We start from the raw sequence: 20,852 nt of genomic DNA on the forward strand, positions 1-20,852 counted from the left end.
ATTGTGAATCACATACCTCGCCATTCTTTGTGTCTCTAATGATGACTTTTGAATGTGACATTACTGAAATCAAGGTAAGATAATATCTCTTTATTGTCGCATCACTTCGTCATGTGATGACGATATTTAAAACATGATTTGCTTTGAGGAGCCGCGTAATATTGCTACCTTTTACCTGTGAAACATACAAAATTTGTTTCTCAAAGCCCAGCATATAAACACCTACTTATCGTTTAGGGAGTGTTAGATTAACTCAAACAATTCTGTGAATGATCACCTCATTACCTTACATCTATTACATCTTTTAGCTACTCCTATTTTTCGTGGCCTTAATGGCGTTCATATTGCCTACTTTTATTTTTGACGCAGGTTTATTTAAACAACTTAATCATGGAAGATGCTGCCCGTCAAAAACAAGTGATTCTATCTAAATTGTCTGGAATCAATGGTTCTCTACCAAATGTCGAGCCAACCAAAAACGTGTCTATTGATTTGTTATCAGCCGAAGATAACAATTTTGAAAACATCTCACCAAAGCACCAAGAAATTCTTTCGAAAATAGATAATACTGCTCAAAAATACATTTCAGAGCTTAATGAACTGTTCTGTAAGGTAGGTAATTGTATTATACTAAGGATTTTGATGCCACATCACGTGTTATGTATGCAGTCATATATTTGGAATGTTGTTTCCCAGTAAGTAGATTTAGAAGGCTTGTCACATTTACCCACGAATTCTGGATATGGAATCCTAACCAGGTAGTTCTTTAATATGCGAACTAATCATACAGACTAGACTACCGTATAGTATAGTGTAATATTCATAGTTTTCACTTTACTAGCAGTAAACTTATAGCCTCCACGGCTACATTGAGTCGACTGTAGAGAATCTAGAATCTGGAACAAATATTGGTACGTGTATCTGTACTAGAATACATTTAATCTTGGTAACCTGGTATTTTCACTAAGAATTGAGGTTTATATATTGCTTCATTTGTCCGTAACAGTTATGTCTTAAACCTTCGAATTATTTCAAACCTAAATTCCACGATATGCAGTTAGTCACCATTCATCATCAGTATCGCAGTAGGAGCTGAAAAATGGGATTTCAATTTGCTCATTTTGTTTGAAAATGATCATTTCATAACTGAAAATTTAATCAATTTTTTTTCATTGCCTATTCTGATACCTTCAAAGAAAGTCGGAATCGTCATTATCGAGTACTGATTTCTCATCAACTGTGTCTTTGAAATTATTATGTCACTTGTAGTTTAAAATTTGAAATATTCCCATATTGTAAAATTTGAACAACGTATATAAGCGAACAATATTGTTTTCGATTAGATCCTCATAAGGCTTTACTTCTAATATACAGTAATATTTATATGCATATATGAAATTATTAAACCAATCAACGTAGTTTATGAGACAATGGTAACAATGAGAACGATTACGTAATAAGTGAAAAGTACAAATTAGTAGTGTGATAACAGGTGCATTAGTTTTTGATAAGAATAATAAAGGTTCAAATCAATGCTACATAATCGGAAATAGGTCAATGATTAGAAAAATATAGACAGTGAGATAAAATCTATAAAATCACAAGATGACGTAATAAGGAGTGTTCAGATAATTGGACCGTGAAACGTATATTTGAGAGAAAATAAACTAAAATGGTAGGAGGGGGTGAAGAAAAATAACAAACGAAGGGAAAGTTTGAAAAAATAATAAATAAATCCATTTATTAAGGCCAAGGGAGAGATAAGGGTGTTACAAATTTCTTTTGAACACAAAGACTTGGCTTGTTGGCTCGAATTCCCATAGCTTCTGCTATGTGTAAGAGACGAGATCGAACACCATAAGGAAAACTAGTGGGAATACGATAAATAATTTTTAATGACTTGTTTCTGTCCACTACATGACCGCTATCGATCAAGTATGATAGAACCGAGCTGCGTATTGTCTTGACGTTACCTTTTCCCAACCACGAAGGAAGGTGTTCACTAACTCTTTGGTTCAGTTGCGTGGTAGTGCATCCAATATAGCTTTCTCCACAGGAGCAGCTGAATTCGTAGATACACATAGAAGTGGCATAACCAGGTAACTTATCCTTCGGTTGGAGAATCACCATAGATCGGGTCGAATACGATAGACAGAGGTTGGCAGCATAAAACGTTCTCCTTACTGCTCTAGTCAGTCTATCACGTAATACATCACCATTGAATTGCAGCTTCAAGAAAAGAGGTTTTTTATTAGCCGTTAGTGTCACTATTTTCTTGCTTATTACACGCAAGTGTTTCTTCAGGAAACCCTGTGGACATCCCAATTCAATCAACATATTATGAATGTGCTCTAGTTCCCTATCAATTGTGTCAACTGAGCATATCTTAACAGCTCTATTTGCCAGACATTTGATTAAGTTTCTCTTATAATGAAGAGGCACAAAGCTTAAAAGATTTGTGTATTGGCTTGAAGAAGAACTTTTTCTATACACACCTCTGCTGATAGAACCATTTTCTTTTCTATTTAACAAAACGTCAAGGAACCCATCGTTATACCATCAATTTGTCTATAATATGTGTTATTAAAGACAAAATGGACATTCATTGTGCATTTCAAAAGTAATTCTTTAAGACTAACCTCAAAAATTCCGATATTGATTTGTTTTTCCTGTAGTGGTTGGCACAAAAAATCAAAAGTTTCCGTTAACGGTACATTGGTGAACAGGGAAGCAACATCTAAAGATGTAATCCGTTTCTCATTTAAGTTCATATGTTCCACTTTAGAAATGAAATCGAAGACGTCTTTCACGCTTCTGTTGACGACTAGTCTGTGTAAGGTATTTAGGATTCTAACTAACCACTTTGCAGTTTTATGATAAGGTGAATTATACATATCTAAAACTGGGCGAAGAGGAAGACCTGTCTTGCGAACTTTAGGAAAACCATATAGTCGCGGTGTATTCGATCCAGTGGGCTTGAGTGAGTCGTGTATGTCAGGAGTAAGTATACATCTATTTTTTAATTCCTTTAGTGAGTTAGTCAGCAATTTTTCTGCCTTCATATTGAAATCCTTCACGTCGTTGAGTTTCTGAAATTTTGTCGGATCATTCAAAATCGGGTTCATTTTATTAATGTAATCGGCTTTGTTCATATGAACTAGCTCTTCTCTTTTGTCCGGCTTGCTTATGATTAGAGAGTTGTTTTTTCTAAGCATATGTAGTGCATCTCGGTGTTTTTTGGTAAGTGGAGTTTTCACTGTACATTTGCTATTATAGTATTGTTTGCAGATGTCCATCAAAGTGGTCTTAAACGTAGTGAGTTCATCGGGAGAAGTAGGCACCAAATCTATTGTTTGTATAAATAGATTTTCAAACTGTACATCTGTATCGAGTTGGTTTATTTTATTTCTATAGTCACAAAATCTAGGGCCGAGCGACAAAGCTTCTACTTGCACAGTCACCGAAGCTGCTAACTTGACGCGGTGGTCGGGCTTGCCTATCGTGATGACCCAACCGAGCTATATTGGCTGGAACATATGTTCCTGTAGGTTCTACCATGCCAGGCAGGTCGATTGGAGAACGGTAAGACTAAAAGCAGCAACTCAAGGTCTGAGGGCGAAGTCGTACTGCTGACTGTAGAGAGGTGTGACAGCAGTAAGGTGCTTCCCTCGGACAACCAGCATGACAGCGATGCTGCCTTCCCACAATGAGGGGTGGGGTTAGAAAAGGTCGACCTTAAAAATGTCACACCTCACCTTACCTCACGGATTTCCGTCTCCGGCGGTAAGGCCCTTTGAAGAACGGAGCTAACACGTCAAAAACCTTCCACAAAAAGGCCGTGCGCGACCGGCCTCAAGCAGTTGTCCCTTGGGCTCTGCGGTCACGCTCCCAGGTCGTCAAGACCAACACTAATCCAATTTCCTTTTCAGGTTCCTCAAGAAATACCCTTCCACGGTGTGGGCAGCCGGGAAGTGACATCAGCCCTCATACCCGTAACAGCACACGAGACCAAGTTGGTCACATCCAAATCCTTCCTACACCTCCTAATACCTCTCTTATCTCCATGACTAACCCTCCTCACGTCTCTTTATCACGTCGCACCGCTAGGGCAAACGATTCGAGTTCGTGGAACTCTATTCCTGGTCTCCTGAAACCACGCTCTAAACTACACGTAGGAGCTTTTAACGTACGAACACTTTGCCAAATAGAACAGCAGGCTTCCTTAGCTAGGACTTTAGAATCTCGCGCCATCGATGTGTGCTGCGTCTCCGAAACGCGCATACAGGATCCGAGTAGCGTCATTCATTTTACCTCACCATGCCAAAATAAAGAACCGACTCGATTTACGCTTCGTGTATCTGGAAGCCCTGATTCTGCTTCCCGTGGCTTCGCCGGCGTAGGTATAGCATTAAGTCCTAGGGCAGGACTAGCTCTCTTGGAGTGGATCCCAGTAGACAGCCGTTTGTGCGCTGTCCGACTGAACGGAACAGTAAGAATCCGGAAAGATAGGGACACTCGTCGTTGCCTCTTCGTCGTCTCTGCCTATTCTCCCACTGACTGCAGCTCAGATGATGTAAAAGATGGGTTTTACAGAAAGCTTTCCGACCTTCTCCGAAAAGCTAAGCGCTCTGATGTAGTAATAGTGGCCGGTGACTTTAATGCTCAAGTAGGAAAACTAAGCGATAGGGAAAGACACCTAGGTGGATTTTATGGTGTCATGGCTCAAAGAACAGATAATGGCGACCGTCTGTTGCAGCTATGCTCAGATAACCGCTTGTTCCTTGCAAATACTAACTTTAAGCATAAGGAAAAACATCTTTTAACATCGCGACCCCCTAATTCGTCCTAACGTTGGACCCAAATAGATCACATCGCTATCAGCCACCGATGGAGGGGCTCGATAAAAGACTGTCGCTCATTCTGGAGCACATGCTTAGATTCAGATCATGCTCTAGTACGAGCGCGTATCTGTCTGCGTCTTACTGGACGTAGGAAAGACGCTGCAAGTAAACCTCTTAGGGTCCTACTTAATGATAGTCAAGCTGAGAGTATATTTCAGGAACAACTAGAAAAACAGTTAGGCAGTCATGTAAGTGATGCCCACCCCGAGGCAGCATGGAATGATATCCGAAAAGCTGTGGAAAGTGCAGTGATATCTGTTAGTAAGGTAAACCATAAGGTTAGGGAGAAATACTGGATCTCAGCAGCATCAAGCACACTGATAGATGCTCATCCCATCTGTCTCCGAACATGACGAAGAGCGGAGTCAGCTTAAGCGCAAGCTAACAAGAAGTCTACGCAATGATCGCGAACAGTGGTGGGTAGCGAAAGCAAGAGAGATGGAAAAGGCAGCGGCAATAGGTAATAGCAAACAATTGTTCAGAGAAAGATGGGCATGTTATACATTCTACATCCAGGAGATTGGATCGACGGGCAGAACACTTTAGGGATCAGTTCAACTGGCTTCCAGCCACACTTCGGTTTCCCACGATCTCCAGTCAACCTGAATGGCAAGTTAATGTAGGTCCTCCATCTCTTTACGAAGTTGAAAAAGCCATAGGAAATCTGAAACGAGGGAGAGCAGCATGCCCTGACAGGTTTACCCCTGAGATTTTTAAGGATGGTGGTCCAGTATTAGCAGTGAGATTAACTGAGGTCTTAGGTAGAATTTGGGAACTGGACGCAATCCCATCTGACTGGTCTCAATCACTGATTGTTCCAGTCTTTAAGAAAGGACAAAAGTCCTCTTGTGACAATCACAGAGGAATCAGTTTGACAAATATAGTGTCTAAAATATTAGCCTCAATAATACTTCGACGCCTAATCAAAGCTCGTGAAGAGCAGAGTAGAGAAAACCAGGCCGGTTTTCGACCTGGATGTGGTTGTATAGACCACATATTCACACTACGTCAGGTTCTAGAACACAGACACACATTCAGACGACCCACAATTGTAGTATTTCTCGACCTTAAGGCGACATTCGACTCTGTAGATCGTGAGGTTCTATGGCAGTGTTTGTCACTGAAAGGAGTACCAAAGAAGTACATTAACCTTATAAAGGCTCTCTACTCGAACACAACTGTCCGAGTGAGAGCTTATGGCAAACTGTCATCAAAATTGATTACCTCAAGTGGTGTTCGTCAGGGCTGCCCACTCTCTCCATTCTTGTTTAACTTTGTCGTCGACGTACTTTTAGAGACAACACTTTCCTCGTCTAGATTTCCTGGGGTTGAACTTCTACCGGGAGGTTCACCTGTTGACATAGTTCTGTTTAGTGAAAACGCTGACAAAATGCAGAGTCTTCTGACCACTCTAAGCAACAATGCAAGCATGTTCGGCATGCGATTCTCTCCCTCGAAATGCAAAATGTTGCTTCAGGATTGGGTTGCATCGACACCCGAACTAATGATAGGGAGTGAAGTAATTGAGCGTGTCGATCGCTTCACTTGGAAGTCTCACCAGCCCTTGTGGTCTGATGTGTGACGAAATCTCAGCACGGATACAGAAGGCTCGTCTAGCTTTTGCCAACTTGCGTCATTTATGGCGTAGGCGAAATATCCGTCTATCAACCAAAGGACGTGTTTACTGCGCAGCAGTTCGTTCCGTCCTACTTTATGGCAGTGAAACATGGCCAGTAAGAGTAGAGGATATTCCTAAATTACTAGTATTTGATCATAGGTGTCTTCGAAACATTGCTCGTATATCCCGGGACCATTGAGTAAGTAATGCAGTTGTTAGGAAACGGGTACTAGGTAAGGATGGCAAATCAATTGATGAAGTAGTGAGACTTCATCAGTTGAAATGGCTGGGACACGGGTTACGTATGCCCAACGACCGACTACCTCGACGTGCGATGTTCAGTGGTATAGGAGTAGGTTGGAAGAAAGCTAGAGGCGGCCAAACCAAAACATGGCACAAGTCCATGAAGTCACTGACAAGTGGACTGAGTCATGTTGGTAGGTGTAGACTACCTGGTTGGGGACCACGAGATGATAGCAACCGATGGTTAGAGACCCTGAATAACATGGCTCAAAATCGTTTGCAATGGCTCAGGTGCATCCACTCTTTGTGTTCTCCCAAATTCTAATCTTCTGAATTCTTCATGTCCCGTTTTTCTCTTTCCAAATTTATTTCACTGGATTATACTCCTTGAATAATATCTTCAAACCCCAATTTTTCTAATTACAGCTTACAATTTTACTACATCTAGCACTACGGGATTTGAATCGACAATTGCATCTCTGTGCTAATGTGGTGTGCGTAATCGAATTGATGTACGTACGTACGACGTTCTACGTTGTTACTGACTGACTAAAGAGATTATAAACGTACCGCTCAGGGTTCATAGGAAATTTTCGTGTTTTCCCCACTTTTACCGATCTACTTTTTTGCCATCATGTTATTATAATCCATAAATTGTGATTTTATTCACAGTGGTAGGGTATCGACCATAGATTCTCTTTGTGAAATATTTCTTTCCAGATTGTTTATGTGTATTTTTAGTGAATCTGTTTGGTTGAGTACATGCCGTTTAGTGGTTCTAGCATTCCGATAAAGGACACCTACTAGAACTATTCAATCACAAACATCCTGCAATTAAATTTACATGTGAAGAGGAAATAGATAACAAACTACATTTCCTTGACGTTTTGTTAAATAGAAAAGAAAATGGTTCTATCAGCAGAGGTGTGTATAGAAAAAGTTCTTCTTCAAGCCAATACACAAATCTTTTAAGCTTTGTGCCTCTTCATTATAAGAGAAACTTAATCAAATGTCTGGCAAATAGAGCTGTTAAGATATGCTCAGTTGACACAATTGATAGGGAACTAGAGCACATTCATAATATGTTGATTGAATTGGGATGTCCACAGGGTTTCCTGAAGAAACACTTGCGTGTAATAAGCAAGAAAATAGTGACACTAACGGCTAATAAAAAACCTCTTTTCTTGAAGCTGCAATTCAATGGTGATGTATTACGTGATAGACTGACTAGAGCAGTAAGGAGAACGTTTTATGCTGCCAACCTCTGTCTATCGTATTCGACCCGATCTATGGTGATTCTCCAACCGAAGGATAAGTTACCTGGTTATGCCACTTCTATGTGTATCTACGAATTCAGCTGCTCCTGTGGAGAAAGCTATATTGGATGCACTACCACGCAACTGAACCAAAGAGTTAGTGAACACCTTCCTTCGTGGTTGGGAAAAGGTAACGTCAAGACAATACGCAGCTCGGTTCTATCATACTTGATCGATAGCGGTCATGTAGTGGACAGAAACAAGTCATTAAAAATTATTTATCGTATTCCCACTAGTTTTCCTTATGGTGTTCGATCTCGTCTCTTACACATAGCAGAAGCTATGGGAATTCGAGCCAACAAGCCAAGTCTTTGTGTTCAAAAGAAATTTGTAACACCCTTATCTCTCCCTTGGCCTTAATAAATGGATTTATTTATTATTTTTTCAAACTTTCCCTTCGTTTGTTATTTTTCTTCACCCCCTCCTACCATTTTAGTTTATTTTCTCTCAAATATACGTTTCACGGTCCAATTATCTGAACACTCCTTATTACGTCATCTTGTGATTTTATAGATTTTATCTCACTGTCTATATTTTTCTAATCATTGACCTATTTCCGATTATGTAGCATTGATTTGAACCTTTATTATTCTTATCAAAAACTAATGCACCTGTTATCACACTACTAATTTGTACTTTTCACTTTCCACTTGTAGTTTAATCCCTTCACCAATAGTTGTTTTTTCTGGTTACCATACCAACCAATGTCTCTTCTTCCGAATTATATACTGGGACTTTAATGTAAGCATTTCCTAATAGGTATAACTAAAAAACTTCTGGTGATTTGATATACTAAGTTATGACAGCGCTGTTGTAAAGAATTCCTCCATATCAAGTATCACAAATGCACCTCATATAAAATTGAATAAACAAATGTATGATCAATTCGAACACTTGATATTTTGTAGGCTGTTATTTCCATGTGCCAAGTAATTTACTGATATGATTTACGGTTGAGCATTGAGTCTCTTTTTTCAGGCACTTCGATACGTCATCTCATTGAAATATCTCAAAATGCAGTGCAATCACAAGTGATAGCAGACTTACAATAAAAGCTGGTTTTATTTACTACTGACATCACAAAAATGCTTCATTTGGTTCATTAAGCAGTGTAGAAAGTCATTTTTGTTTTATACGTAGCATACGAAGTAAATAAATTGTAAGTTACTTACTATTTTCTAGGTGGACGAACGCCGAAAAAAACGTGAGATTCCAGACTACCTTTGTGGTCGTATTAGCTTTGATCTAATGCGAGATCCTGTAATCACACCTTGTGGAATTACCTATGATCGGCCGTCAATTATATCTCACCTGCGCCAAGTTGGACACTTTGATCCTGTTTCACGTCAACCATTGATAGAAGATCAGCTTATACCAAATTTGTCTATGAGAGAGGTTGTACAAGCTTTTCTAAACGAAAATCCCTGGGCTGAAACATTATAAGCACTACAACTGCTATTCGTATACATTTCAAGAGTATCTGTATTACCTCGCATCGTTGCTCCTAAGTCACTCAATTTTACATTTCTCTTCATCTTTTGAACTACAATGTATTTTTTGCTTTATCGTTGCGATATTTAAAGTAAATTATTAACTATATATTCTTAATTTTAGATTTCTTATCTTGAAAAATATAAACATAAATCATTCCTGTTGTTCATCAATTATTCAAAATTGAAATAAATAATTAGTTACCTATTTTTTAAATTTTTTCTTTGAATTATCATGTCGTACGATCTAACTCCCATTTATGCTTTCTATAGTCTAGTCCCAAAGTTTAATACCTATTTTGTGCATTACTGCACGTTTGTTCGAACTATGTATGGCCGACGTCGAACCGCAGCTTTGCCTCATGTCTCCAGACGCCAGGGTGATGTTGTAACAACAGATGCTGTTCAGCATGTTGACTGTCCAGAAGCCTCTATTGATACATTGCATTATCGTCTACTGAGTCGATCGAGGCCTGTGGGAGCGTCGTTCATTTCTTCATCATCATCCAGTAATTCGTCACGTTCACCACCTCCACCAACAAGACGAACACGTCAGGTTCGTAGAATAGATCGAACTCATCATCTGTCCCAGGTTAGTTTCCATCTATTTTCTACATGAACTTAGTAGTTCTGAATACTAAGATATAAGCAAGATACTGTAGATTTGTTCTTAATTCTCTGCTTCACAAGCGTTACCTGAGTCGATAATTAATTTAAACAAGTTTAGCCAATTCTATACTGTCCTAACGCTTGATGAAATGTCTTTTTAGTTTAATTATGTTGTAATATTATACTCAGTGTTTATTTATTAGTAGCGTGTTACATAAATATTTTTAGATATTGTTTGTTAATTATTTAGATAATTATAAAAAGTCTGCAAAACTGATCGAACAGTGTCTTCAGTTGCAAATTATCCATACGTGCAACAAATAGTATTTATTTTCGGTGTATTGAGAAGTACTGTTACTTTACAATATAAATTAAGTCATTTATCAGTGACGCTAATTTTAGAAAATTTTATTTATGAGTACGGGTTCAATGTATACCCACATTAAACTAGTTATTCAGGTAGTGTCATTGTCATTCACACAATATCATTCAGCTTGGAGCTTAGCACAAATACCACGGTACTAATAAATTTCTTCATTTCTAAACTTTATTTAGTTTGTCTAGTTAATATTTCGCAATGAATAAAGGATTTCCCTGTCAGGGAAGTCTTACTCTCTGCCTTCTTGTGGCGTGAGTGTTGTTTACGAAATTGAGAGGACGAAAAGCGGATGTCCGGCGCTTTAACCGGGTTGGTGGACATGGAGAGTCCACTTAGGGGAGTTGGAAAACCCTGATTCCAAACCAATGGTGCACATGGGCTCCAGTATCTTGAAGGAACAAATGACGTATGAATTGATCGCTGGTCACCGACAACCATGGGACTGCATTTCCTGGCGTTGCTCCACTGCCTTGTGGATCAGACCTTTAGGTCGAAGGCTCCGGGTTTGACTCCCTAAGAAGATCACCTGCTTCGGTTTGGGCACCCAGGCAGTATCACATATCAAATTAGATCTGTGTGGCGCATATGTATTTGATGCCTCCTTGTACCAATATCTATGTGTTAAGATAAAAAAAAAGGAACGAGTTATTATTTCCATCGATATTTATATTATCTTGCCTAGTATTCAGTGTGAAAATCACTAAAGTCCTTATTTAAACTACAAATGTTATTGGTTAAGTTAGATTAATCAAAAATGAAATTCACTGTGACCAAACCACATGTTAAGTTTCCAACCAGAGTAACCCTAACACAGCAAATGAAGAACAAGGTAATATCAGTGACTTCGTGAAGGCTCACGTGATTGCTTTAAAGCTGGTTACGTAAATCACACTTAAAGAGCTTACATTATCAATGACTTATTCTTGTATGGTTTGAGAACTAAGAAATCTAAAACTCTACTCCTAAACATTTTATTTGTTGTAAATATCGCATTGTGTTAGATCATTTGCTTTCTGAGTTATTTTATTTGTGGATTTATCTTCTATTCAAATCTTTAATTTGATTAGGTCATTTACTTTTTTTAAACATTTTTCTCAGGTATCACTGGAGTGGATACTTTCGCTTGTTACACAATGTCCTAGTTTGTAGTAGATTGGAATGTTACTAAATTCTGATTATTGCTCTCTGTAATAATTATCTCTTAACTTTTCATGATCATCCTTGTTGCTTTTATACATATCACTACTGTATTTTCCAACGGCTTCTTGGAAAAACACAAGGTTTTCTATTCTGAATGTCAATCTTTGGGTAAAGCTGATATTGAGATTAAAGAAAAATGTATAACTCCAATTCTGGTTTTTATATACTTTGTTATTTTTTCCTCTTCTCAAGAACAAGCTGATCTGATTATATAGTTTAGAAATCTCAGTTACTTTTTACCTACTCTACCGTTGCCTCACCTATATATTTGTTGTATTCTACGTGATTTTCAGCGTTCTACTGCTAATCCAAGATCACGTAGTCGTGGTTTATCAGATAACCTAGAACCGAGCAATCCCAATGTTCCAGTTTCTCTTCCTCGTCGAAGTCGTCGACGCACTTTCGTCCGTTCTCCATTTCTTCAGCTTTTGTTCTCCTCTCATGGAAGTCCTTCATATCAGAATGAGTCGACCACTGAAAGTGTTAGAATAAACCTGGAGAGTTTTAACGATGATAGTATCCAATTAACTCGCACTGAAGACCTTGATTCCAGTAACAGACCTGGACGTTTACGTACCACCAGGTCTGGAAGAAGAGCCACACGTCGCCTGTCAGCAACAAACACGCGTTCCGCACCTTCTACGAACATTCCATCTACCAACCATCCACCACGTACAAACAATAGTAGGCGCTCTCAAAGTCTTATTGATTGCCCAGACGTTCGGGCGGCACTGGCAGCAGCTAGATCCACTGGTCTTGAAAGTGACGACGATTGTGTAATCTGTTTATGTGAGAAATCAAATCGTTGTGTTGTTTTACCTTGTATGCATACGTTTTGTTATGATTGTATTTATCGTTGGCTCTGTATCAATCCTTCTTGTCCATTGTGTAAACGTTTGGCTCAAAAAATTATTCATTCTGTTCTGTCTGATACAGAATTCACTGAATTATTAGTATCTGATTTACCAAATAATAACCGACGTAATCGAGTGAATAATTTATCCACTACATTTCGATTAGATGATGAATACTTAAATGCATCACCAGATGACACCACTATTCCGCGATCACACCATCATTATCACTATCATCATCATTTAGGTACACATCAAGTGCGTTTACTCAATTATCTCGATGGAGTGACTCGTTCACCATCAGATAGTACTTCGTTATACATACCTCCCATTCTTTTTCCATCTGATACCTCAATATCTCAATCAAGAGCGGTTGGCATTCTTGATACTTCTTCACATATGTCATACAGATGGAATCCAGAACTAGGGTAAGTTTTGTATATTCCCTTCATTTGTAAAAGGCATTTTATGTGTATCATAAATAATATGTCATCTTTTTAAATTGACATCTTGAAGAATAAATTCAATCATTTGAATATACATAAAACAATCTTTTCGGCTTTCACTATGAGTATTCAGTTTTTGTGCAAAATACACCTTGAGCCCCTCTAGAGTTACTGCACATCCCATGCCTGGGATAAGCGAGAGGTTCAGGTGTACGACTAACAAACTCACTTTATAAAAACAATCTCACCAAAAAGACTAACCAGAAAAAAAACATTTAAATTTTGTCCTGGGAGTAAGACGGTCTTCAGACGAAAAAAAATAGGACACGTCATGGTAAAACCCACCTCTCCGGAAGTTTCGAGACCGGTGCCCTTCCTGACGCTGTCAAAAGAAGCACAAAGATCGCTTATTAGACAGCAAACTTATAACTTCATGATAATCAAAAATCCTTTAAATGAAAAAAACGAAAAGATCCCAATGAATGTCATCCAGTACTATGCATCCACTACTGATCTCAGTGGTGATGATAAACACCAAATTTTTGAGAGGCTGTAGTCCATCCTATACAAATGCCCAGAAAAACACTTGACTATCCTGATAGAGTAAAGAAATATCAAAGCCGAAATGGAGAACGCCGAGTGTAAATGCATCGTGAGATGATATGAACTGGAAGAAAGGAACAATAATCAGGAGAGACTGACGAACCTATATGCTTTCAACAATATAAATATAGGTGATAGTATTTTCCCTCACAAATCTACATTGGTTTCACCGGACCACACTATGAAGAACCAGATCGATCACATAAGCATAAATAAACATTTAGGCGGAACAACAGTATATAATCAGGAGACTGGTAGTAAAATATGGTTCACAAGAACAACTAGTCAGCGATAAAAAAGGAGAACCAATCACTAAGGATCAAAAGGAGAAGAACAGGTGGGTAAAACACTTCGAAGAACTCTTGAATAGACTGACTAGGGTTACATTATTACAATTGGAGGGTATCTGGAACTCAAAACAACTATCAGTCAAAATCAAAGTCGGAATTTTCAGCACAAACGTCAAAACATTTCCAGATATTGGAGCTGAAACTTGCAGGACTACTACAACTATCATTTTCAAAGAAGTACAGTTATTTATAAACAGCTATCTGCGTAAGATACTTTAAATCCATTGACCAGACGCCACCAGCTATAACCTACTGTGGCAGAAAACGGACCAGATGCCAGCTGAAGAGGAAATTAGGGAAAGACTTTGGATGTGGATAAGACAAATTTTACACAAACCATCAAGCTGTAACAAAAAGCAAATCCTAACCCGAAATACTGAAGGCTGAAAGGAAAGAGGGTGACAAAAGAACACATAGTCCCGGGGATCGGAAACAGGCACTATGAATTTAAGTACCACTTGGTAACAACTAGAAAGGTGAGCCCAGGATAAAGTTGCTTGGAGATGACTGGCCGATGTGTTGTGTACTATGAGATAGACGGCTTAGGAAAAAGTGGAATTCTCTATTAAGTCAATAAGATAGATGGACTCAGTCTTTTGTTGATTATTTGCTTAGATAGATATAATGACTAACCATTTAATCGTCACCTCCCGTAACCGTTTGCCAAACTCAATACTAAACCTGAAGTAAGTGTCTGCACCACCATTGTAACCAATTTGAAGCCATGTCACTCGACACCTCCAACCATTGGTTACGGTGATTGTGCTAACCTCAAACTACCCACCTACCAACACGACTCAGCCCAACAGTGAATGACTTCATAAACTTGTACCACATTTTGGATTGGTTACCCCTAGCTTTCCTTCAAATTACCCCTACACCAGGAAACAACGCGCGTCGAGGTAGAAGGTGGTTGGGCATACGTAATACATGTCTCAATCACATCGATTGGTGAAGATTCACTACCTCATCAACCAGTTTGTCATTTCTATCTAGTACGCTACGTCTAACTCGAGTATTGCTCACTCTATTGTCCCAATATACGCGACCAATACTTCGAGGGCGTCTATGATCAAATACTATTAGTAAGTTACATATAGGTATTAAAGCGCATAAATAATAAAGGATATGAGTAGTCTGCAATTATTCGGTCGCTCTCTGTAGGACCACCAGATTGCCAAGTAAATTTTGTAAGTTGGTTAATACTGTTGTGAAATCTTATCAACACATGTACGTAAGCTGCATCACACCCTGATAGGTTATGTTGGTTAGATAGTCACCCCTGTCTTTTTATATTCTTGTAGATCAGCGGAAAATCGTCGGTCACTTCTAACCATTTTGGTTGATAATGCTCTTCGATCTAGCACTTCCTCGCTTTTGGATATTTTACTACTTCGACAGCTAGTATACATTTTCTGTCTTGATTCCATTCCTGTCCTACAAGAGTAAGTGCCTTCAAATATTCTTTTCTCGGAAGAATATATAACTTTTATTTATTGCTGTCCATATATGTGGCGGTTGTATTTGATATCCTGGTCCTTTTATAATTACCTGCTATCTTGGTTTAGTGGCTCATCTTGTTTGTTCTACTATGATGGTTAAGATTTAATGACTAGATAGCTTTTTTACTTTGCATGATACCAAATTGAGCTTGTTTCTGTCATAACTAGTATGGTAATAACAAAAATTTCCGGATAAACAGCAATCCTAGTGATACATTTTACTCATGATATAGAAAAATATTTAAAGTATCAACCATAAAAACAGCATTCCATATTGCTCTGCACCATTCATCTGCCAGTAATATTTTTTGAGGAGTTAACTACGAACACGTATTTATGAAAATTTTGAATCCCATGAATTTTCATTTCTTCTTCCATATAGTTTAATAAATAAAAGTGTCTGAAATATAAAATTAGTAGAAAAGTATCAGTCGTCCCCGGAACTAATGTCCCAGACGTTCATACTTCATAGTTTTCATAAATTAGTTATTGAGACTTTATTTTGAGTAATTAACTAAAATGGTTTTTTGATGTTTTCGGCTATGTTTTGAAATACTAGCAATTATTGTGACGTAGAACTTTTTGTAAATTTGAAAGATAGACTACTACTACTTCGTACTCTGTTCCTTCATTTATCTTAGCTATAATTCAAAGTGTTTGAGGATTATTTGGTGACTTGTTTCTTGTCTATTTCAAAAAGTTCGCCTCCTTATATTTGTGAATTCTGTTTTAATAATAACTAAATGTATTGTCTTAGTTTATCTGCTATATAAAAGAACAGTTGGTGGTTGACAAACAAAAAACTAAGATTCAAACGTTTAGAATTATTTTGCATGAATTATACAAATTATTTCAAATTCAAGTGCATATGCTACATGATGGAATCATTCTATTTAATTCAAGGAGAATTAGACTATTTCTCGTGTCCCTTGTTGGATGCTTTTTGTCATGTTTGTTTTATGTAAAATAGATTGAGTAAGCACTTTTCTTGTTTAGAAACAAGGTTATCTTTTTATTCACGGCTATAATCTTTCTATTGAATCACAAATACTTGAGCTGAATTTAGTATACTGAAAAAAGACTTTTTACAAATAGTGTTGACGTTTCCATCTTTGGTTAGAAATTTATGTTCTTACTTGTTTCTATGACTTGAAGCTAAATTTACTCATTCTCAAGTGAAATTAAACAAACGCTTTTTAGTGTTTTACACTAGTTGTAGTGCTGTAATAAATTTATTGGAAAATCCCATTTGCTTACTATGACTTATTAACAATTTTAGATCGATTGTTATCAGAATCGGTTCAAAGCAGCGAATGGAATTGAGTTTATGTAAATAAAAATTGTGATATTCGTTTATTTCGTGTCAAATTTCATCTCGGTTACTACTGTCATATATTGTTTTAGTTGTCTAGTAATAAGTTACTAATGTTTTCTAGTCAATTTACTTAAAATTTAATCTTGAATTTCTATATTATACATTTCTGTAGTAGTTAGTTTCACCAATAAACATTGATTGTTTTCTGTACTTATACAGGTCTGATCTCACACGAAATATCAGTCCAGAATTTCTAGCAGCAAACGAAACTCATAGACACAGGCTCGCATCATTTGTCCGTCGTGAATTACGTGTTATCGCCCCTTGGCTTGCTTATGACATTTCTTATAGTTCGCAGGGAAGTCGCGAAAATTCGGAGGATATCGGGTATTATAATGCCGCTGTAACATCTCCTCTTATATCTGGTCCTCCGGGCTTGGAGGTAGAAACAAGGGAACTCGACAATTTAACCAATATAGTCTTGCAACACATATGTACAGTCTCAATAACAAACGAACAGTCACTTGTTGATCTTTTGGTAAGTCAACCAGCTCTTCACCCATCACTGGTACCCCATGCGTACCTTCATCATCTAGCCTCGGAGATTTTGCAATTTGCTCAGTTCACCGGAAGCATGGAAGAATACGACTCCTCGGTCTGTCTATATCGGCGCAGAGTTGCTTTGGGTGGAATGATGTCGTCATCAACCGAAAGACACAGGGATAGACAGTTCCAAGGACTTTTTCCTGAGCCTCGTTTGGCTGTATATATTGCTTCCGCCTGTTGGCCTCGACTCCGTCCTGGCTTCGCTCAACCTGAAGGACTTATCATCCATCCTCTAATCAATTGGCTACTCCAAAGACTGTTCGTTCATGCTGTCTCTGGCGCTTCTCATCCTGATCCCTTACCTGGTACAGGAGGTCCTCCACCTAGCCTACCTAGTCCATTAGTTTTTCATGGTCCTTCACTAACTTGTCATCCTAATTGTCTTCGTTTAGGAAGTTCTTGTCATGCTCTTCTTGAAGCCATCATATCTTTCTCCAGATTAAGAGGTCAAACGTCAGGGCGGACTATTAATTTGAGTCATAATGGGTCAGTAAGTAGCTCAGAAATTTTCCCAAACCGTCTTTTATATCAACGTGTTTTAAGTGAACTGATAGATCAAGCACGGTTCAGTGAAGCTCTTAGTGGTCAATTCAGTCAATATAATGATCGTACCCGACTGACGTGCCTTACACCACAAAATTCAGAAGAAATTTCTGTTAGTTCTGTTCCAAATCAACGAACTAGTAGTAGAATATCTATCCGAAATGTTATTAGCGTCAGAGAGTCTGCTAATTACTTACAACCAGCTATCCAGTCGCACCCACTTGCCCTAAGACGTCTGGATGGTCTTCTACTTCTTTTCACTGCACGCGTTCCTGGTTTAAGAAATGATCCAGAACACCTGATCAGTGAACTATTACATATGCCACTTATGCCTATGACTCTAACTCCTTTAGCCGTTATTGATCTCACCAGCCCAAGGTCAGTAGTTAATAGATCACAAACATTTTCCATGCAATCAGAAGGCCGAGGACAGTCGTTAGAAAACTTGGACACGATAAGAGCACCATATGCATCAAGGTTCTCAGGAATTGATTGGACATTTCTAAGACAACCTCCACACTCTTTGTGTCCTCAAACTGATCGCTCTGTTAATTCAGCTACTACTACTAATGGATTTACTAACGATGCTAATTCTGGTGACTGGAGCTCGGCTGCATCGAATCAGCAAACAACGTCTAATGACATTTGTCCTTTTAGAGGTAGTCGAATATTCCCCTTGATATCTTCAGTGGGATCAATTACATCAGCTGACGAGTCCACACCAGTGCACAATTCACCTGGTGGTTGGCGTGACACGGCTCCATATGTTGTCATATCATCGGACTCCTCAGATGAAGAAACAATAGGTCATAATGAACCGTGTGTAGCTCCCGCTCAATTCAATGTATTAACCTCTGACGAATCGGAACCAGGTCATGAATCTTCCCCAGATAGTCGAACAAACAGATGTGAATCTACTGCATCTCTTGGTTCGTTATTTAAGACGTTTTCAAATATGCCTTTACAAAGTGATTTTTCAACTGTAAACGAATCTGTTCAACACTCAATCCAAGAAACAGACAAGAATAAAGCTTTTCATTTAAACACTACACAAATTGACAACGTGCATAATGTCAATACTGAATTGTCTCTTAGTTCATCAGTGTTGTCTTCCACCAACACAAATTCCAACTGGAGTGATAGTTTCACTGAACGGCATTCGACCATATCCCGTCGTGAAGAGCCTATGGAAATAGACGAACGACCTGATGAGATTTCGTATTCGACAATCCCATCATCTAGTGCTTGTGGTTCATGTTTGACTGATTTACCTAAAAAGTCCACAAATCTTGCATGTGAGAATAAGTTTACTGTAGAATCCGATTGTTCAAAAAACACTGGAGCTGATACTGCGGGAAACAGATTTAATATTTTTTCTCCTAGGAATTCTCTGAAATACTATTACCACTCTCAAACAAAGCATGAATCACGCTATCGTCGTCGCAGGAGAAAGTTAAATATCAGTCATTTAGAAAACACAGATAGTGATTGCGAACTTGTTAGAGAATCGATCAAAATAGATAGTGATTCGTCGTGTTCAACTTCTAGATCAGTTTTCTCATCAAGGTCGTCATCCTCTTCAAGTGAATGGCAGAAAACTTCAAAATTCAGTTCAGTAGCAATGCACTTGTTTAATTCTTCACATCAACGCAAAACTACCCATCATAAAAACTATCACCGTAGTCATTGCGACCGTTACCATCGTAAGTGTCGTCACAGGCATTCGTGCTGCTGTTATTGTCACTCAAGACGTCATAATAAGATATTCATTCGTAAATATCATCCGAGTCCTGAAAAACTAGTCAACTTAAATAACCCATCGTCCCCGGTCATTATTTCTGACGGCGATGATGCTGATGAATCTTATAAAACTACTCCTGAAAAAACAAATAATTCTACTCATCCCAGTCAGCATCCAGATTTGCAGACTGAGGAAACTACGCAAGTTGATGTTTTAAATGATCGTCCTGCCAATGAAGAAAATTCACTTTCACTTCCAACCACTCCAAACCATAACACTATATCTTGCCCTCCACAAAGCGACTCTTTTTCTCCTGATCGATCTGACACTGCTCCATGTAGCTCAAAAACAAATATTTCATCTGTTAACGATTTGAATCATTCAACAAACTTCCCTATTTATGAACCTCCTACAGCCACAGAGTTTTATCGCTTACTCGCTAAATTTGATGATCAAGGTGATGACGGCAAGAATCTTGACCCAAGTGTATGTGAATCAACTTCGACAGCATTATTATTGTCTAATAAATGGAGTCAAACAGATATAGTGAAGCTATAACTTGTCAATATTTCTGGACCGCTAATTCATATAAAAGTACAGACTTGGACTATGTGTTGTAAGAATTAACGAAAGTGTTGGATAAGTAACTTGTTCAAAACTGAACTTGTAGTTTACGAGTTCCATAAAGGAAAACGTTTTAATGTATAGTATTTATTATTTGCCTCCACTGATTTCTCTGTATTTTCACACAATAACTAAACAAACAGTACTCCGCTGTTTCTCTTTCCCAATAACGTTTTGAGAAAAACGAACGCGATTTTCCGTATCGACTCAAGGTTTTCATTCTGTTAATTGTTTTAAAACATCTAATACCCACTTCCGTGATAATTATCATGTTTGCAAACCTAATTTAAATTCATATATGTAAGATATGTCGATTATCTTAATGATTTATCTTATTTATGAATTGCTCCAAATTGATCTAGCATAGGTAATCAGATTTATTGGATTTCTGTTGTCTAGCAACAGACTGATATAACGAGCAAAGCTTCTTACGCAGCACTCATATTCTTCCTCTGCGTAGGTAGATTGATAAAACGTGAATAACTTGCAGTGACAGTCAAGAAAAATAAGAT

The 20,852-nt window shown here is 38.2% G+C and overlaps 1 protein-coding gene across 2 annotated transcripts in view; it reads left to right on the top strand.

The window, feature by feature from the left end:
* Positions 1–20,748, top strand: part of PPIL4_4 (Peptidyl-prolyl cis-trans isomerase-like 4) — a 49,255-nt gene extending 28,507 nt beyond the window's left edge. The window contains exons 5-9 of one of the 2 annotated variants that reach the window (XM_012946019.3): positions 370–612; positions 9,261–10,160; positions 12,050–13,038; positions 15,314–15,454; positions 17,046–20,748. In XM_012946019.3, coding sequence (XP_012801473.3) covers positions 9,804–10,160; positions 12,050–13,038; positions 15,314–15,454; positions 17,046–20,274 — 4,716 coding nt within the window. In that variant the 5' untranslated portion in view covers positions 370–612; positions 9,261–9,803 and the 3' untranslated portion in view covers positions 20,275–20,748. Of the gene's footprint in view, positions 1–369; positions 613–9,260; positions 10,161–11,654; positions 13,039–15,313; positions 15,455–17,045 lie in introns of both variants that reach the window. The other variant, XM_051211051.1, reaches the window with a different exon arrangement.
* The last annotated feature ends 104 nt before the right edge of the window (positions 20,749–20,852 follow it).

Source organism: Schistosoma haematobium, chromosome ZW (assembly GCF_000699445.3).
Source record: "Schistosoma haematobium chromosome ZW, whole genome shotgun sequence".
In the NCBI taxonomy this organism is placed as follows: domain Eukaryota; kingdom Metazoa; phylum Platyhelminthes; class Trematoda; order Strigeidida; family Schistosomatidae; genus Schistosoma; species Schistosoma haematobium.